General features: G+C 33.6%; 1 protein-coding gene across 1 annotated transcript in view; it reads right to left on the bottom strand.

Moving 5' to 3' along the window:
• Positions 1 to 8,551: 8,551 nt before the first annotated feature.
• The window catches only part of LOC149771464 (dihydrolipoyllysine-residue succinyltransferase component of 2-oxoglutarate dehydrogenase complex, mitochondrial-like), a 49,883-nt gene continuing 39,993 nt past the window's right edge, over positions 8,552 to 18,441 (bottom strand). The window contains exons 10-13 of the mRNA XM_089948420.1: positions 17,866 to 18,064; positions 13,791 to 13,874; positions 10,558 to 10,725; positions 8,552 to 9,742 (exon numbers count right to left, since the gene is read on the bottom strand). Of these exons, the coding sequence (XP_089804546.1) occupies positions 9,608 to 9,742; positions 10,558 to 10,725; positions 13,791 to 13,874; positions 17,866 to 18,064 (586 nt within the window). The 3' untranslated portion in view covers positions 8,552 to 9,607. The remainder of the gene's footprint in view (positions 9,743 to 10,557; positions 10,726 to 13,790; positions 13,875 to 17,865; positions 18,065 to 18,441) is intronic.

Here is an 18,441-nt window from a genome sequence, read left to right as displayed (position 1 = left end):
TAGTGATGTTGTCTTCTCTTGACCAGCATCAGATATCAACCTTGGAAAATGATGCTCGAGCTGATGATGAGTATTCTTTAACTCATAAAGGTCCTTTTGTAAATAAGACTTCTACTCAACAGTCTTTTAGCAGAAAAGTATTTCAGCCTAATACAAGCCCTTCTAAAACTCAAACTGGCACAACTTCTAAAAATCAAACTTCGGAGAAGCTTGATTCAAGATCCTTGTCTCTTCCTACGTGTACCTATTGCAAGAAAAAGAGACATGTTATTTCTGATTGTTACAAAATGAAAAATAGGCATCAGAATCAAGACAGACCTATTCCAAATGCTCTTATTTCTAAGAGGTCAAGGTCACGATCATGTATTGAAAGCAATATATTTGTGGGGTCTAACAAACACCCGTCTGATTTGATTATGGAGAATTATGAACCATTCATATCGAAGGGTTCTATATCACTCTTGGGTGATTCGGCCAATCATATCCCTATCAAAATTTTAAGGGACACAGGAGCTTCTCAGAGTATTTTATTGTCAAGTCTTTTGTCTTTTTCTGAGTTTTCTAATGAATGTGTACTTATTCAGGGAGTAGAGTGCGGACTTGTTAATGTTCCTCTCCATTGTGTAAATTTGTCATCAGACTTAGTCTCAGGACCCGTGACAGTCAGAACAGTCTCTGTTTTACCCGTTGAGGGCATTCGTTCATTACTATGCAATGACCGAGCTGGAGACAAGGTTGTGGTTAATCCACTTGTAACTGACAAGCCCTGCATGGATCGGAAAGTCGATCCAATTGAAAAAGAATTCCCTGATTTATTCCCAGCATGTGCAGTTACCAGAGCTTTGGCAAAGAAAGCTCTTGAGAATGATGTTGATAAGGAAAGTATTCCTGTAGCTGACACGTGTATAGGTTAGGCTTTTGATGAGGTCATATTCACTCCTTGTTTGGTCAATCAGAAGGTATTGATCACAGTGATCCTCTTTTAACGACTCATTCTCTTTATTCTAATCAGTGTGATAAACGACAATCACTTGTCGTCGAACAGGAAAAAGTTCCTGAGATCTCCAGTTTGTTTCAAAGGGTCATTAGTGAAACTGAAGCTACTGAAGTTCCTGTCTGTTATTTCATTAAAAATTGAATTTTATGAGAAAATGGAGACCTCCTGAGGTACCTGCTGATGACGAGTGGTCAGTTAACTATCAAATTGTAGTTACAAAACCTTACAGATAGCAAATACTTAGTCTGGCCCATGAAACTCCTTTGGCTAATCATTTAAGGACCAATAAAACTTATCACAAGATCTTAACTCACTTCTATTAACCCAAAATCAAAAGTGATGTTAGTAAATACTGTAGATCTTGTCATACCTGTCAAATGGTAGGAAAACCCAATCAGAAAATTCCTAAGGCTCATCTACAACCTATTCCTGCCTTTGACGAACTATTTAGTAGAATTATGTGGATTGTGTTGGTCCCTTACCTAAGACCAAGTCAAGTAACCAATTCATGTTGACTATTATGTGTGCGTCACCAAGGTTTCCAGTGGCAATTCCCTTGAGGAAAATAAAATCTAAAACAATAGTAAAGTCTTTGATAAAGTTTTTTTAATACTCAATTTGGCCTTCCCAAGTCTGTCCAGTCTGATCAAGGCTTAAATTTCCTGTCTGTAATTTTACAGCAAGTTATATACTAATTAGGGATCCAACAATTCATATCTTCTGCCTATCACCCTGAGAGCCAAGGGGCATTAGAAAGATTTCATCAGACGTTGAAAAATATGATTTGATCATATTGTTTTGATATGGGTAAAGACTGGGATGAAGGCATTCATTTACTAATGTTTGCTGTTAGGGTATCAATTCATGAATCTTTCGGTTTCAGTCCCTTTGCGCTGGTTTTTGGACACTGTGCATGGACCATTGAAGTTATTGAATGAGAAACATCTTTCTGATGAAGATTCTGAAATTAATCTTCTTGATTAAGTTTATAATTTTAAGTATAAGTTGTCAAAGGCTTGTGAGGTCTCAAGAGCAAATCTGCACTCTACTCAAACCAAAATGAATTCAAGATATGATAAAAACTCAGAGGAATGGAGCTTTCAGCCTGGTGATAGAGTCCTAGCTCTCTTGCCCATACCACAAAATCCTCTTCAGGCCAAGTATTATGGTTTCTACACAGCTGACAGGAAAATAAATGATTTAAATTACGTCATAAATCTTGGGATGTGTAAACAAAAACAACTGTCACATAAACATGCTAAAAGAGTATATTTAAAGAGATAGCCAGGTTAAACATGCAATTAATGTTTTCGTGTCCCACTTAGTGAAGATTTATGTGAAGGAATATCATCGGATTCTACTGATGCTAGAGTGACCAATCTTCGGAATTCAGAAGTTATGAAAGATCTGGACCACAAACTTTCACATTTGTAAGAGCAAGAAAGAAGTGAACTTAAAGTTATTTTTTTTAAATATGAGCACTTATTTCCAGATGTTCCTACAAGGACAAACAAAATTTTCCATGACAGTGAAATTGTAAATTCCAAACCTATGAAACAACACTATTACAGGATGAACCTTCTCAAACAGGAATACTTGAAAAAAGAAATTAAATATTTGCTGGATAATGATTTTGTAGACCCCAGTAAAAGTGACTAGAGTTCACCATGCATACTTGTTCCAAAACCAGGTAAAACTTTCTCTATGTGTACTGATTATAGGGAAGTGAATAGTGTGACAAAAACAGATTCATTCCCATTACCAAGAATCGACAAATGTATATAAGATCGGGAATGCCAAGTATGTCACCAAATTTTACCTTCTGAAAGGATTTTGGCAAATTCCACTAACGGAAAGAGCAAAGGAAAATTCGGCATTCGTGACTCCAGATGGATTTTACCAATATAAAGTAATGCCGTTTGGGATGAAAGCGTCGCAAAGTACATTTCCACATTTCATGAATATTACCTCTGGTCTAGACAATCATGATGCTTACATCGATGATGTCATCATCTACAATGACACCTGGAAAGAACATTTAGCAGCAATTCGGAAATTCTTTGGCAGACTCACCGATGCATGTTTGACAATTTATCTAAAAGTGAGTTCTGACGTGCTAGTGTAACGTTTCTAGGACACATCATGGAACATGGACAAGTTAAACCTATAGATGCTAAGGTTAAGGCTATCTCTGAAGTTCCTGTGCCTGTAAATAAAAAGCAACTGATGCGACGTTTAGGTACGGCTGGATACTATTGAAAATTTTGTTCCAATTTTTCTATAACTGCTTAACTCCTGACAAATTTATTGAGTAAGAAAAACAAGTTCCTTTGGACTGAAAAATATCAGGAGGCTTTGACAAGTTGAAAGCCATACTTAAAAGTGTGCCAGTTCTTGCAGCTCCAAATTTCAGCCAATCATTTAAACTGATGATGCAAGTGATGTTGGGGTTGGAGCAGTTTTGATTCAAGAAGATGAAAATGGTATTGATCATCCAGTGTGCTATTTTTCTAAGAAATTAAATAAGCACCAAAGAAATTATTCAAAAATTGAGAAGGAATGTTTGGCTTTAATTCTGGCTTTTCAACATTTTGGAGCTTACCTTAGTTCAACTCCTTCGATTATTGTATTTAGTGACCACAACCCCTTTACTTTCATTGGCAAGATCAAAAATAAAAATCAAATACTAAGGTGGAGTTGGTTGTTACAGGAATATAATCTTGACATCAGGCACATCGAGAGAAAAGATAATTTAATAGGAGATGCACTTTCCCGTGTATAACAACAATGTATTATTTCATGTACACTACATGTAGTTTTTGAGTTCTTTTTAACCTCGTGTATAATTAGCATGTGGTAAAAAGAAAACTTAAGAACAAATCTTTCTTTTTCTTTATTGAGGGAAGTGTTATGTATATTTGATTTAATTATATCTGATCTAATATATATTTATTTAATTTAATTGTCTGTTTGTCAGTTTTAATTTTTTTAAATTCTTCCTTACATGCTATTGTAATGTAAATTTATTCACTGGAGATGATACTTTTTCCAGAGAATAGTTTGACCTTGACTGTTCGTTTTGTAAACACCAGGTGTCAACTTAGATCCTGACCTTGATTCAAAATTAGTAGCAACTGTGTAAATAAGTTCTATTTTTATTTTAAACAATTTTTAAAAATTTGATTTCTTAGAGTAAAACGTTTGATTTTTGTCAGGGCCACTTGAACTTGAAACTTGAAATCATTAGAACATTTTGTTATTAGGACTTCAAAAATTGTATTCGTGGATTATTCTTAGATTATTTTTGGATTTGATTCTTAATACCATAAGTTCACACTTTTTAATTTTTACAGAATTTTCCAGGGAAATAAATTATTGTAGTTTTCAAAGCCTGTTGTTTTCACTCTTTCTTATGTTACTGTTTATTCAAGCCTAAACACGATATAAAAAGTCAGTACCAAACTTAAATGAAAGCAACGGAATCTGGATTTTTTCATTTTCCGTCACTGAAACACGTTTACTGTGCCATGAAAGTTTTCTTTTTGCAGGGAAAAAGCTTGTGCTTATGTGTGCTACCAGCAGCAGCTTAAAACACAAACTAACTTTTACTGACTTGGAACGTACTGAAAAGTAAATGTGCTTCACCATTCATTACGTGATTGTGCTATGTTTATCCACTGAATTCAAACCTATATGACCCGTGACAAAACTAATGAATATTTTTAATGTTTTTTTCGATGGAATTACTTGTATTGTGGATTCAATGTATGTGATGAGATTTGCGGGCGAGTAAACAGTGTTGATACTCTATTTATGCTATACATAAGACATGTATATATAAACATTATACACATGTATGTACCAATCCGTGGTTCTCTAAATAAAGTAAAATATTATATATGCCTTCTCTGTTTTCACTACAGGTGTATTTCCCTTTTAATATGCCTCGATTTTAGATAACTGTGCCAATGAAGCACCTATTTTACCGCCCACATTTATTACCTACCTCCCCCCATTTTCTTCAGCTGACTGACCTGCTTGCTTTTAACATGGTTTGGTCTATAATATGGTCGGGTTCTATGGCTCCCAACTACCGTGTTATAGCGGGGTCACATTGTATGTTTTAATGAAACGGACTTAAAGAAGGAAGTTCTTTTATTTGCCAAGTTTTTCTTTTTTTACTAGTTAACCTATAAATATGGAGTCATCAAAACCTGGACTTTCTGTCATACAACTAGCTATCTCCACACAATCAATATTACTGGAGGTCACCCAGGTTTTCAGTTAATGAAATTTCTTGCAAGTGTAATAGTTGAAAGACAATAATGTTGCTGGTTTGAGCTGTTAAAAGTTTGGCATCTTCCTACTGACAGCTGACAAATGAATAAAACTTCTTATCAAAACCTGATGTATATATCTCATGTATCAAAAAATAATATGAAAGGCTGACAATTAATACTATATATCTTTTGGGGGAAAAAATTGTCTTGCCTGGATAAAAGTTTTGATTAAAAGGACAAGTACTTGGTACAATTATTTAAAAAAATAGTTCTACAAGTTATTATTTACTATCAGAACACATAACGGATCTGATCTTTTTATTGGAAGATACCTCTACCAAAATTGATGTCACATATTTATTATGTTATTCTCATTTTCAATGACTTTCCAAAGAAAAAGTTTTTTTTTTATAGCCCATAACAGAATTTTTTTGGGTTCTTGTTTATACTGTGCAAACATTTTGGGTTCAATAAAGAAATGAATAAAATGAGTTTGGTGAACAGTACCTTCAAACAAAAACAATAATTATGTTGATTGTAACAATGTGGGTACATGAAATTATGTTTAAAAAATAGTGTACTTGAGTGATGTGAATGAAACAAATGATCACCCAAAAACACTGCTTTATCTCTTGAAAAATTCTCTCCATTTAAAGGACTTTTGTTTCGCAATGTTTGTCAGCCACAGCTCAAAATAGTGACAAATGTCACTATGTACCCCCAAATGATACGTTTCTACAACTCGCCAATATATTGTTCTTCATCATGATGCTGTGAATCCACAAGCAAATCACATACCCATTTTTTCGAGCATGCAATAGTTAATTCCTCATGCAGCAATAAACATGTTCCTAATGGATAAGCTGGTTTTAAACATACCTCTTCATCTATCCAGATCAATGTGTGTGCCATCCAACAATGCCTGCTTCATTATTTCGTAACCAGAAGAAAGCAACAGTATTTATTATTTGTGTTCTCATTTGCATGATGTGCCTGACCCCCTCCTTCAGCCCTGTAGAGTCTGACTGAAGGAAGACTACAATATATGCCTGTACTTTTGCACCTACTATATTTACTCGCATATGTCAGATCCACCTGCAAATTACATAGATCCTGATCTGCAATTGCATAATGTGCTAGCAGATCAGGTCTATTTTGTTTATTCTACTCCTAGCAAACTGCACAGACCCAGATCTGATGGTGAACTATGTGAAGGCTGATCTACGTCTATGACCTGACTTGTGAGTACGTACAATACATGTGCCCTTCCTACAGTAGAAAAACAAAGTAGGATACGATACTTGTAGTAAGGATGATGTCTCAATTACTATATTGATCTTTATACTGCAGAAGATAAGAAAAAAAACCATGTATTGGTGTCAGCTCAGTTTAACTTCTCTGTGCTACAAGGTTGGCATAAATGAATGGAATTTTCCACCGATGCAATCTTGCTTATATCACAGTTCGTCACCCACACTTCATGAAATGTAATGACATCTGTTTTTGCTCATGTCCTCCATAGCCATAGTATGATTTTTAATGCAAAGAAATAAAAGAAAAATACGAAAAGTGTTTTTCATAAATGATTTGCGACACAAAGTTTTTTCACCAAAAACATTTTGCTTGGTATCTGTGCAATTCATGGTAGTCATTTACCCCAAAAGGCAGCTTCAGCATGCTTTTTGCAGTCTGATGGACAGCCTATATACTACAAAGTAGTATTAAAATAGTAATAATTATTTTTATTATTAGTATTGGTATCTTTCTTATTTTTTATTATTAGTATTATCATGTTTCTTACAGATAAGACAGAACATAATTTTTAAGAGAAAAACCTTTATCAATATTCTTCAGCACATCAAACAATAAACCTGACAACCAAAACAACAATGAACCTACTACAGATCTGACACAAAATTTGTTTTTATTTTTCTGATGAAATTCAATACAAGCATTAATAGGAAAATTTTCAGACTGTTCTGTCATTTTGAAAGACTGTTAACAATATCATGCTTTTAACAAACCCCACCTCTGGATCCCTGCCACTGTTAAAAAATGAAGATAATGAATGATTTGTCTTAGCAATCTTTGCCCTGTCCCTCTTCACTTCTCATCTCAGAGATAGCATTTGTCATTAAAGTTCCTAATATATATATATATATATATATATATATATATATATATATATATATATATATATATATATATATGCAAATTAAAAATTATCTAACCTGTATATTATTTATTTGTATTTATAAAAATTCTGCTACTAGTATTCTCCTATACAATCCATGGTTAGCACTTTGTTTTATTTAGTGTATATTTGTAATTCTCTATATCTCTTGATTTCTGTCTTAGGAATTTGGAATTACTGTGTACTTATATGAGAATTAATTACCAAGTTGACATCATGCATGTGTCTGATATGCACTGACATTTAATATTAGTTTTTGGTAATGTGTGCATGGTTGAGATGGTATAGTGGTTGGTGCTTACATGAAGGTGATGGGAGCTATTTATCCATGCACATGGGTTAGAATCTCCATTGAGTACAAATTAAAAGTCTTCTAACCTGTATGATATTATTTATAAAAATTCTGTTAGTATTATCAAGCATTTTCCTATAGAATCCAGGTACAGAACTTTCCGTTCTCTGAATATATAAATACATATAAACACACATACACACACACATACAGAGGTTGTAACTTTCCTTTATCTATTAAAGCAATTGTAGTTTCTTAGATGAAGGGAAAATAATTAGCACTATTTATAATATACAGAGTTAACAGTATACAGCCAATGTCAACATACGCAATTTGTGTCAAAATGTCTTTTGAGTATACAGACTGCCATGAGAGTTCATTCTAATAAACAAAGAGCTGCTTTAATCATCACCACATGGTGTTAATCAGTGATGACCTTGTACAATAAATAACCTAAGCTTTTGGGCACATGTATGTTGCCATTTATGATTATAAAAAATGTTAAACTGACTGTTAAAGTTTGTGAGATACAAATATATTTCACAACTGAAAAGAGGGAAGATTGTTGTGAAGAAAGACACTGTAATGGGAATAAAATGAACATGGCATGGCACGGCAGCTTCCAAAAATGGCCTGGAGGAAATGCTAACCAAGTCTGAACTAGATTACAATGAATAATAACCAAAGCATTTATAAGAACAAGGTGCTTAATTTTTTTTAAATAACTGACAATAAATGTGGACTAACCAAATGCATGGTTACTATGAATTTAAGAAAAGAACTCACTGTCAATATAATATTTCCATCTTTATACATGCAATTATTTAGTCAGTTTTACTGGAAACGTACAATTCTGTGATAGTACATTATGTACTTCATGTACATAAATGCATTTATTATTATATTTGTTTGGCATTTATCCTTTCATCCACCCACACAAACACATACATTTCCATACCTTAATTTGTATCTTTTGTGCTGTACAGAAAATGTGGTATATAACACTGTACAATGAATCCTAAATATCACAATATAGTGTGATGTGTATCCTTCAGTTAAAGTTAGTTTATCAGAAATGTGGATTTCAATTTATTCTGGGGAATCTAGGAAAGTTACTGTTATAAGAAAACATTTATATGCCAGTGAAAAGACTACTTCCAAGATAATTATAAGCAATGTATTCAAAGGGAGATAATTTCAAAGTGGTGAATGTTTTTGGAGCACGAGAGAACAGCATCTTATTTTTATACAAAATGATATTTTTTAATTTTTTTATTTGATTTGTGTATATTTCTTATTCCAGATAGCTGACAATAAAGTGTTATTTCAAGATAAACTAAACATATGTATATAAACTATATAAAATCAAAACTTTGTAAAGAATGATTTGGCTGCCATACTGATGCATACCTCAATATGATTGCTATCAAATCTATACCATGTCTATATACTTACACGTAACTCTGCAATATTATAATTCTAAAACTTCTTCAAAGGAAACTGAGATGGAAAAATAATACTTAAACATATCCTAAAAATCTGACTCTTTGTTTTATTTCCTTGTCTCTGAAATTAAGTTTTTTGTAGTTACATTTGATGCATTATAGTTTGTATTTTTTCCTTCTAAATTGTTTTTTTCCTATAAGACAAAACTGTAGATGACACATTTTTAAGTAGAGAAACTTTTCAAGGTCTCATCATTAACTACAAAACAAACAATCAAATGAGTTACAAGTTATTTCTTTTTTACTTCTTAGCCAATGGTGATGACCACATCTAAGACACAGCATGATGATGTGGCAGACAATTCCAATAATAATTACAAATCTAGATTATCATAGTTATTACAGATCTAACAAGATAACACGAGGATCTTCAACTGCAGACTTAATCTTCCTCAAGAAGGTCACAGCCTCTCGTCCATCAATCAATCTGTGGTCATATGTTAGTGCCACATACATCATAGGTCGAATCTCAACCTAGTTTGGACACAAAATAAAAAATACAAATAAGAGAAAATGACATTTAGAATATGATCAGGTAATAATATTTTCATCATCATTCATAATACTGATTGTGGGTCAGTAAAAGATCACTTCCATGGACAAAAATGCTGCCTGTGGGTATTATAACCTTCAGGAAATGACTAAAATACCTTTAATGATTTTTTGAAGTAACATTAAAAATAAATTTCTCACATTCAGATTCAACTGTCTTCAAAATGCACAGATTACAATACTGCTAATGATATCTGAAGAAGCATAAAACAACAGAATAAGATCGACATTATCTTGAAAAGACTCAAAAATTCATTCATAGCGCCGTTCCATTGTAGCAATCATCCTACTCTAATGGCAAATACTGTTTTCTTTCTGAACTAACACCAGAAACTTTGAAAATCTTATTTACGGCCAGATTATTGATCCCTCTGAAATGATCATGCAATAATGTTGTAAATCCATTGTGCATTTACTTTGAATCAACTGTCCAATAAAATGTGTTTAAATTCTAAATTAGGTTATTTGTGGGGGTGGGGTAGAGTATAGGGGTAGAAAAGTGAATTTAATCAAACATGAGTGGTGGAGGTGACAACTCGAGATGTTTTATGTTCACAGATTGACCAACAATATTTTATTGGACTAGTAACAAAACTTAATGGGTGGTGAAGTTTCTAACTCCCACCTTCTTTAACACCTTAAATATGTCACACTGTCAGCTATTGTCCATTATATCATATGTATACAACTGTCATACAATAATACCTACATCTTAAAATGTGCAATTGTATTAGTACCTTTCCATTAACAGCTACTGGCCTATCAAATATTCCATGCATTCCAAGAATGGCTGACTGTGGTGGGTTAATAATTGGTGTACCAAACATGGAACCAAATACTCCCCCATTGCTGATAGTGAAAGTACCACCATCCATGTCTTCTATAGCAAGGGTACCTGTCCGAGCCTATGGAAAAAATAATTACTGTGTCAAAATATGGCAATAAAAGACGAACATTTTGTCAAGCCTACCTTTTAAAAGCAATTACTTTGTTGAGCTAAATTGACTGGTGTCACATATAATAGGTTAATGCACAAGAAAACAAAGGGGGGGGGGAAGGAATTTACAGTGTAAATACAAAAGTGCCTCCCCTACACTACAATGGTGATAAATCAACAGTTCAAAGGAAACACCTTTTGAAACAATGTGGCCATAGGAGATAGGATTGTTATTTCACGTGGATTTACAAGTCATGAAACAGGGTTTGATCTGGAAATATTCTGCACATATCGCCAAAAAGACCGTTTAGCTTACAATAGCTCAAAAGATGCAAGAAATATTGGTGTCAAAATGGATACCGATATATTGTGGACATTGCAAATGATTCCTAGATTTTATCAATAGGTGCTATCAGACCCACAAATAATCAGTCTCAACAAAGATTTGGGATTTAACCTACAATACAAGGGCAATAACTCTGACAAAAATTGCATCAGCAAAGTGATTTGTTAACGTGATTCTTCAGGTGATGATCATAGTATATTTGCAAAGTTTTTATGAACATTCATCAAAAACTGGGACTAGCTGCACTAAAGAGATTGTGTCATACACTGTACTCAGGTAAAAGACAAAAAGGGTAATAACTAACAAAACTTGCAGATGCAAAGTGATATGTTGCTATGCACATCTTCAGGTGATAACCATACGTTTCAAGGCAATCCATCAAAACCTGCAGGATGAGTAACAAGACTGTGTTATACACCATTAAGCTACAGGACAATAAAGGCAACAGCTGTATCAAAAACTGCAGGAGCAAAATGATTTGTTGGTATGTGCATCTTCAGGTGATGACCTTAATATGCATCCTACTTCAGGTAATCGATCAAAAACTGTAGAACCATCAGTGTCAATGAGCCTGTATCATATACTGATCTGACACAAAAAAGGCAACAAGTACAAAATATTGGGGGAAAAAGTAATTTGTCAATATGCACATTTTCAGGTGATGACAATAATATATTCCCTTTGCTGCTTTTTCCATTCATATGTCTGTGCATTTCCTATGCCATCTACAAGAAAGTAAATTTTATAGGTGTTTATATACAGTGGAGCCTCATTAATCCGGACTCCGTTTATCCGGAAACCTCGCTATCCGGACATAATTCAATGGGAACGGAATTCCTAAACGTTAATTTGCTCCGTTAATCAAGAAATTCACGTTCCGGATCCGGAAATCAAAATCGGGGACCAAAGTGTAAAATTACATTAAAACTTGTCTCGATAATCCAGAAATAATCTGTCCAAAAATAAGAAAATTCGAAAAATCATATGTGAAAATACAATCAGAAGAATAATACGTAAAACACAGTAGTGAAGACCTTGAGAATCTATGGCCACTATCAATAACTAAGTAGCGTGACCATATTGTAACCAGCGATTGTATAAACAATGTCTGTTTTAGCTAGTTGCCGATGGGGGTGTTAATAATTAAATAAACACATTGGGATCAAATCGTCCACGCTTTTTGACATAACATATGGTAAATAAATTAAAAGTGTCATTAAGCCTCTTTGTTGTTTACCAATTGTATGTAACAATCACAGTTTATTGTTTGCTGTGCAAATACAGTTGACATTTTTAAGCTGTGGACAGTATAGGGCTTCATTTTCAAATAAAATGGGGACGTCAGTCATTAGCAACTGTAAAATACGACTTATAAAAATGACTGCATTTTATTAGTTTACCATTACACATTTAACTGGGAGATAACAGTTTGTATTCGTTGTACTTTTTACATATATTATGGCGACACCATCAAGCAAGCGCAGACGAGTAGAGATACCGGCCAGCATAAAAAAGATTTGCCAGCACAAAGAAGATCACCCAAAAGCTACAATTCAAGATATATGCCAGCATATTATAGCTTACTATTCCTTAGACATTGGCAAGTCGACAGTTGCGGACATTATAAAAAACAAGGACAAATGGTTGTCCGTACCTGCCGACTCAACCCGCGCTCACCATGCCAAATATCAACAAGTCGATGATGCCGTATTCATGTGGTTCTCAGACATGTCAGCCCACCACGCCACCGTCAACGATGAAATGCTCATTGCCAAGGCAAAGATACTCGAAGACCAACTCGGCACCACTGACTTTGCCTATTCTCGTGGATGGCTACAACGCTTCAAGAATCGGCGGGGCATCAAACGCAAATTGTATGAGGGAGAAGCAGAGAGTGCCGACACGAACAAAGTGCATGCCGGCAAAGAAGAACTAAAGCGACTACTGCAAGACTACGACCCACAAGACATATTCAACCTGGACGAAACTGGATTGTTTTTCTGACTCGGGCCAAACTACATTGAAATTGACATAATAAATGTATGTACACTACATACATGTACATGAACATAGTGTGATGTGTTCGATGTGTTAATTGTCTAAACTTCTATTTACTGTATATGTTCGTACAAGCACATGTTATAATAATGTGAAATAAACACTAATTAATAGATGTATTCATTAATTTATTTCAACCATTATTGAATATACAGTACATTACATTTAAAGCTAGCATATACATGTACATATATATGGTGTGATGATATCGTAAAATAAAAAATGTGCATGATTCAATTATCCGGAAAACTCGTTAATCCGGACATATTCGCTGGGAACGAATGTGTCTGGATTAACGAGGCTCCACTGTATATTTTACTTTTTGATGTGGATATATATATATATATATATATATATATAAAATTTACTTTTTGATGTGGAAGTTAAGCTTGCCTACCAAATGAAATTAAAATGATCCCTTACTGAAGCTGGAAGCCAAGGCTGAGACAAGAGACTAAAATTGCTGCAAAAAACTCGATATAATAGCAACACAGAATCAAGTTGCTGAGCATGAAATGTTTGTGGTTATTATAAGGAAGGCCAACAGGCCGTAGAACTACACTGTAATTGACACAAAAGTTCTCAGCCTTAGATTCAAGGATATTTTTATTTCTATATATACATCTCACCTTCTCTCCTAATTCATTGATTCCTTTTTCTATGTCAGCATAATTCATTCCATTAACATTTCTTAGAACTGGAACAACCAAGCCCTGAAACAAAAATTAGACATTATCTGACTTTAAAAAAAAGTATGTACTAAGCAATAGTAGTGATGAAATGTTCAGTTAAAAATCTCCAAATTACGCCTTCAAAAACAGGTTCAAACTAAATTACATTTGTGGGAGAGATACATTTCTAACATTCAAATCTTAAATCAAGTTTAACTGCTTTGGGAAAATACTTTTAAAATTGAACATGTAAAAATTTTACTATTTTCTAATATTTGTATATTCACAGATATAAAAAACAGCTTTCACAAGTTTACAGTACACAAATGCTTGATAAACCAAATAGTTTTTTAATATTGTGGATTTCTCATGTGCGACGGTTTGACAAACACAATGTGACTGCAATCAACTGTAACCTCTGGAGCTTTGACTTAAGCTCATACTTTGTTTCATTACTTCACTGTAAAGATTTTTTTTTATATAAGCTGACTGCATAATGCCTACTGGTGGTAATGGTTGAGGGACAGATGAATGATGAGAAACAAATGGGGAGACACCTGGATGATTCTTATGCTACCTGGTCCAAGTTATTTGCATGACTTTTACATAAACAAAAAAAAAGAATTTTTTTCATTCTTCTTTTATAGTTCTTTCACTGTTTTCTTGACTTAACTGGTTCACTAATACACACAATCTGTACAAAATTAAAATAAAGGTTTATGCCAAGTCATATTTGTAAAATCATGTTAGGTAGTCTGAGTGTATTTGACATTATACCTACATTAAGGCAAGTGCCGCCCCTCTTTTCGGTCAAAACGCAGATAAAAATATCCATTACTGAGCGTGTGTCTCAATACTGGTGATTCTTCCAGAGGAAAGCAGCTACTAAAACCTACCTACAACATCACGGTCTTCTTTAAACTTACCATCATTTTCTTTGAACATACTATCGTGTCTACCTAGTGTCTTGTTACCATCTAAAGCTTTCTGACTCAAATCAGTCACAAAAACGGACCCTACATGTGTTAGAATGATCCCATTCATGTAAAAATGTGTGTGAATCAAAGATAAACAGCACCTGGACATTACAGAAACTGACCCTGCATGTGTTCATGTGATCCCATTAATGAAATTTTTTTTTAAATCACAGGTTAAATGTACCTGGCATATACAAAACAGCAGCCTAATATGTGTTAAGTTCACATACAGAACTGAAGCCTTTTGCAAGCACTAACTTTAGTCCAAGAAAGTATCTGTACCAGGGTAACTGTGTTACTCATATTCTATGGATTTCTCAATGATAATAAAGAAAACCTGATTGAACATGACTTAAATATACAATTATTATGAGAAACAAGCGTGATAACTCTGATATGGCTGTAATGTTGGCTACGATATTGTTATGTATATGTAATTTAATTATTTGTTTGTTAGGTTTAATTTTTTTATTATTCCATTACATGCTATAAGGTAAATTTCTCTACTGGATTTGATTTTTTTTCTTTTTCAGAAATTCAGTTCAGTTCTGTTTTACCTGACTGTTATCTAGTTGCTGACCTTGATTCAGAACCAGAATGGGTTCTGGTAAACAACTTTTTTTAATTCTTTCCCAGTTAAGGCCATACTGGGAGTACGTGATGTTAGGCACGTAAAAAGCTTCTTTATTCTGGAAGGGTGACTATGTGACCCTCATACAGGAATCTGTTTTGCATCTTAAATTAGTGCATAACTGTTTTCTGGATAGAATTTAGGCATTCGGGCTCTAAACCACTGACATTTAAAGGTGTTTTGTTGTGAGCAGTTTAGAGCTGAAATTTTATTTTTTGGGAATATGTGATTTTTTCCCCTGGAAATAAATAAGTGTTCATACAGAATTCATGGATAAAGACATTCATTGAAATTTATTTGGAATTCAAAACTGGATTAATTTTTTCTGTGATTCAACAAGGAACTGTTGACACAACAGCACTTTGAAGGTTGCAACAATTGTCATCACCTTCTATTTTGGATTTCATTGGGTCTTGAACTCAGATTCATTTAGGACTTTTTAACAATAGGACTTCTATTTTTTAATTCTTGGAATAATTTTGAATTTGATTTGTAAAATCGCAAGCTCTTTTTCTCATTTTACCTTGTTTTGTTCAAGGGAAATAAATTATTTGTTTAATTTTACAAAGTTTGTTGTTTTCACTTTTTTGTTACATTCAGTAAGAGCCTAAAGACATAACAAAGAAAATTGGGGGATCGTCCGGGATATATGAATTTTGGCTAAAATATTTCAGAACACTTTGGTTTATGAAATTTAAACTCTGCTAGTTTCAGAATATTTTAAATCCCAAGCATTATTTTTCATTTTTGAAATCTTTAGTGAAACAACAGGCTTTTTTTTAAAATGTCAACAAAAGTGGAGATCTTTCTTTCAAATCCTGCCCTGGAACAACCAGACCTTTTGAAAAAAGATGAATTGCTTCAACTTGCCAGAATATACAATCATCTGAGGCAAAAGCTTCTTTAACAAAGCAATAAAAGTGCTTTGATTTTGATCAGTAAGTCTGTATCACACTCTGACATAAAAATAAAGAATTAAAATTAAAATCCAAGATGCAATTAGAGTTAAGAAAGCTGGAACTTCAGAAAGATAAAGAAGAAAAACATGCAGTTGCAACTGGAGAAAGAGAAAGAACAAATGTTATTACAGAAAGAGGAAAAACAAATGCAAATGCCATTAGATAAGGAGTATATTGAGAGAGATAGCCAGGTTAATCATGCAATTAATTTAGTTGTACCTGTCCCACTCAGTGAGGATTTAAGTCAAGGAATGCAGTCGGACACTATTGATTTTGGAGTGACAAATCGTCGGAATTCAGAAACTATGAATAATCTGGACCAGAAACTTTCACATTTGCAACAAGAAAGGAATGAACTTAAACAGTTATTACTTGAATATGAGCACTTATTTCCAGATCTTCCTACGAGAACAAAATTTATCATGATGATGAATTGTAAATTCCAAACCTGTGAAACAACACCCGTACAGGGTGAACCCTCTCAAACAGGAATACTGGAAGAAAAAAAATTCAGTATTTGCTGGAAAATGATTTCATAGAGCCTAGTGAAATGACCAAGTTCACCAAGTATACTTGTTCCGAAACCAGATAAAACCTTCTGCATGTGCAAAGATTATAGCAAGGTGAATTAAAAAACAGAAGTCCTATTATGAAAAAGTCCAAAATGAATCTTAGTTCATGCACCAATGAAATCATCCAAAATAGAAGGCGATGACATCTGTTGCAACCTTAAAAGTTTTTAAATCCTTTTTTTGTTTTAAACTACAGTGCAGAACACATTATTGCTTTTTTCACAACATGCACTTCCAATCCTTAGATGTTGCAACCCAATTTAATTGTATCCATTAGTTTTCTTTGCAAACCAATGCTGGCTTATCCTAGTGAGATTCCTGTTTTCTAGATTTATAACAAAAATTACCTTTACTTTATATAATGTCCTACGAATGAGTCTCAAGGTAAATTAAGCACATATCTATGTTCTCTTGTAAACTGTTTACAAGTCTTGATGAGCCATTCAGTGGATGCAAAATATCTGTGCACAATGATTTTTAGTGAACTACCTCTCTTCACTGTTAGCATTTGTCACCTAAAGTCACTCATTTTCTGTATCAAAGCATAATGCTAGTCTTACTGAACACAGCCCAAATTATGATAATTCTTGCAAAAGTTTGTTTGCATTAAAGTTGTAATAATGAAAAGAAGTACATGTGTACTTAGGGTCTATCAGCACATCTTCACTTTCTGGTTGACTGTTTTCTCCTGATTCTAATTTCCTCCACACCAAAGATTATGTCATACAAATGTCTGAACCATCATAAAAATATGACATAAATGTGTCAGAATGTGTTGTAAAACCAACATGAAATAAAGAGGTTTACGCAAGTATGCTTGGATTACACAGAATGAAGTATGGTTGGTTGTATGGATGGAAATATAGGAATGTAGAAGAACAGAGTTTGACTTACTTTTGGAGTTGAAACAGCTACACTTATGTCTATGTAATCTCTATACACTATTTCATTTTCATCTATGACAGCATTAACAACTGCCTGGTCTTGTAAAGCAAAGGCTGCTGCACGCACAAAAGCCGACATGAAGCCTAATTTTATACCATGTTTTTTAGCAAAGGTATCCTTGTACTTGTTACGCATCTCCGTTATGTTGCTGAAAATTGAATATACAATCGTAATTTCAGTTTGTTCATAAAAAAAAAAGCACAAGAACTGTTTTCATTCATTTTAACACATGTGGTAAAATGTCAATAATTTAATTCACTATAATTTCTATATCAAGAAGCAACTGAGAAAATGCAATGAAAACATAAAAGTAGATTACATGTTTTTCTTATGCAAGAAATAGAGACATCAAAAAAATCAGGTAATCAAAACACATTTTGAGAATTGCATACAACAGAAAAAATCAGTATTTATGTACACAAAAAGTAAAGACCATGTCATTTTATGTAAAATAAATACCCTTAAATCATGGCATCAGAGAGATACAAAGCTGCTACAGAAAAGGCCTATATGAAAAGTGTCCTA

This window comes from Sinohyriopsis cumingii, unplaced genomic scaffold (assembly GCF_028554795.1).
Source record: "Sinohyriopsis cumingii isolate HCF-2022 unplaced genomic scaffold, ASM2855479v2 utg001831l, whole genome shotgun sequence".
Lineage (NCBI taxonomy): Eukaryota > Metazoa > Mollusca > Bivalvia > Unionida > Unionidae > Sinohyriopsis > Sinohyriopsis cumingii.
Note: the sequence above shows the minus strand (reverse complement) of the source record. Positions and strands in the feature narration are given on the sequence as shown.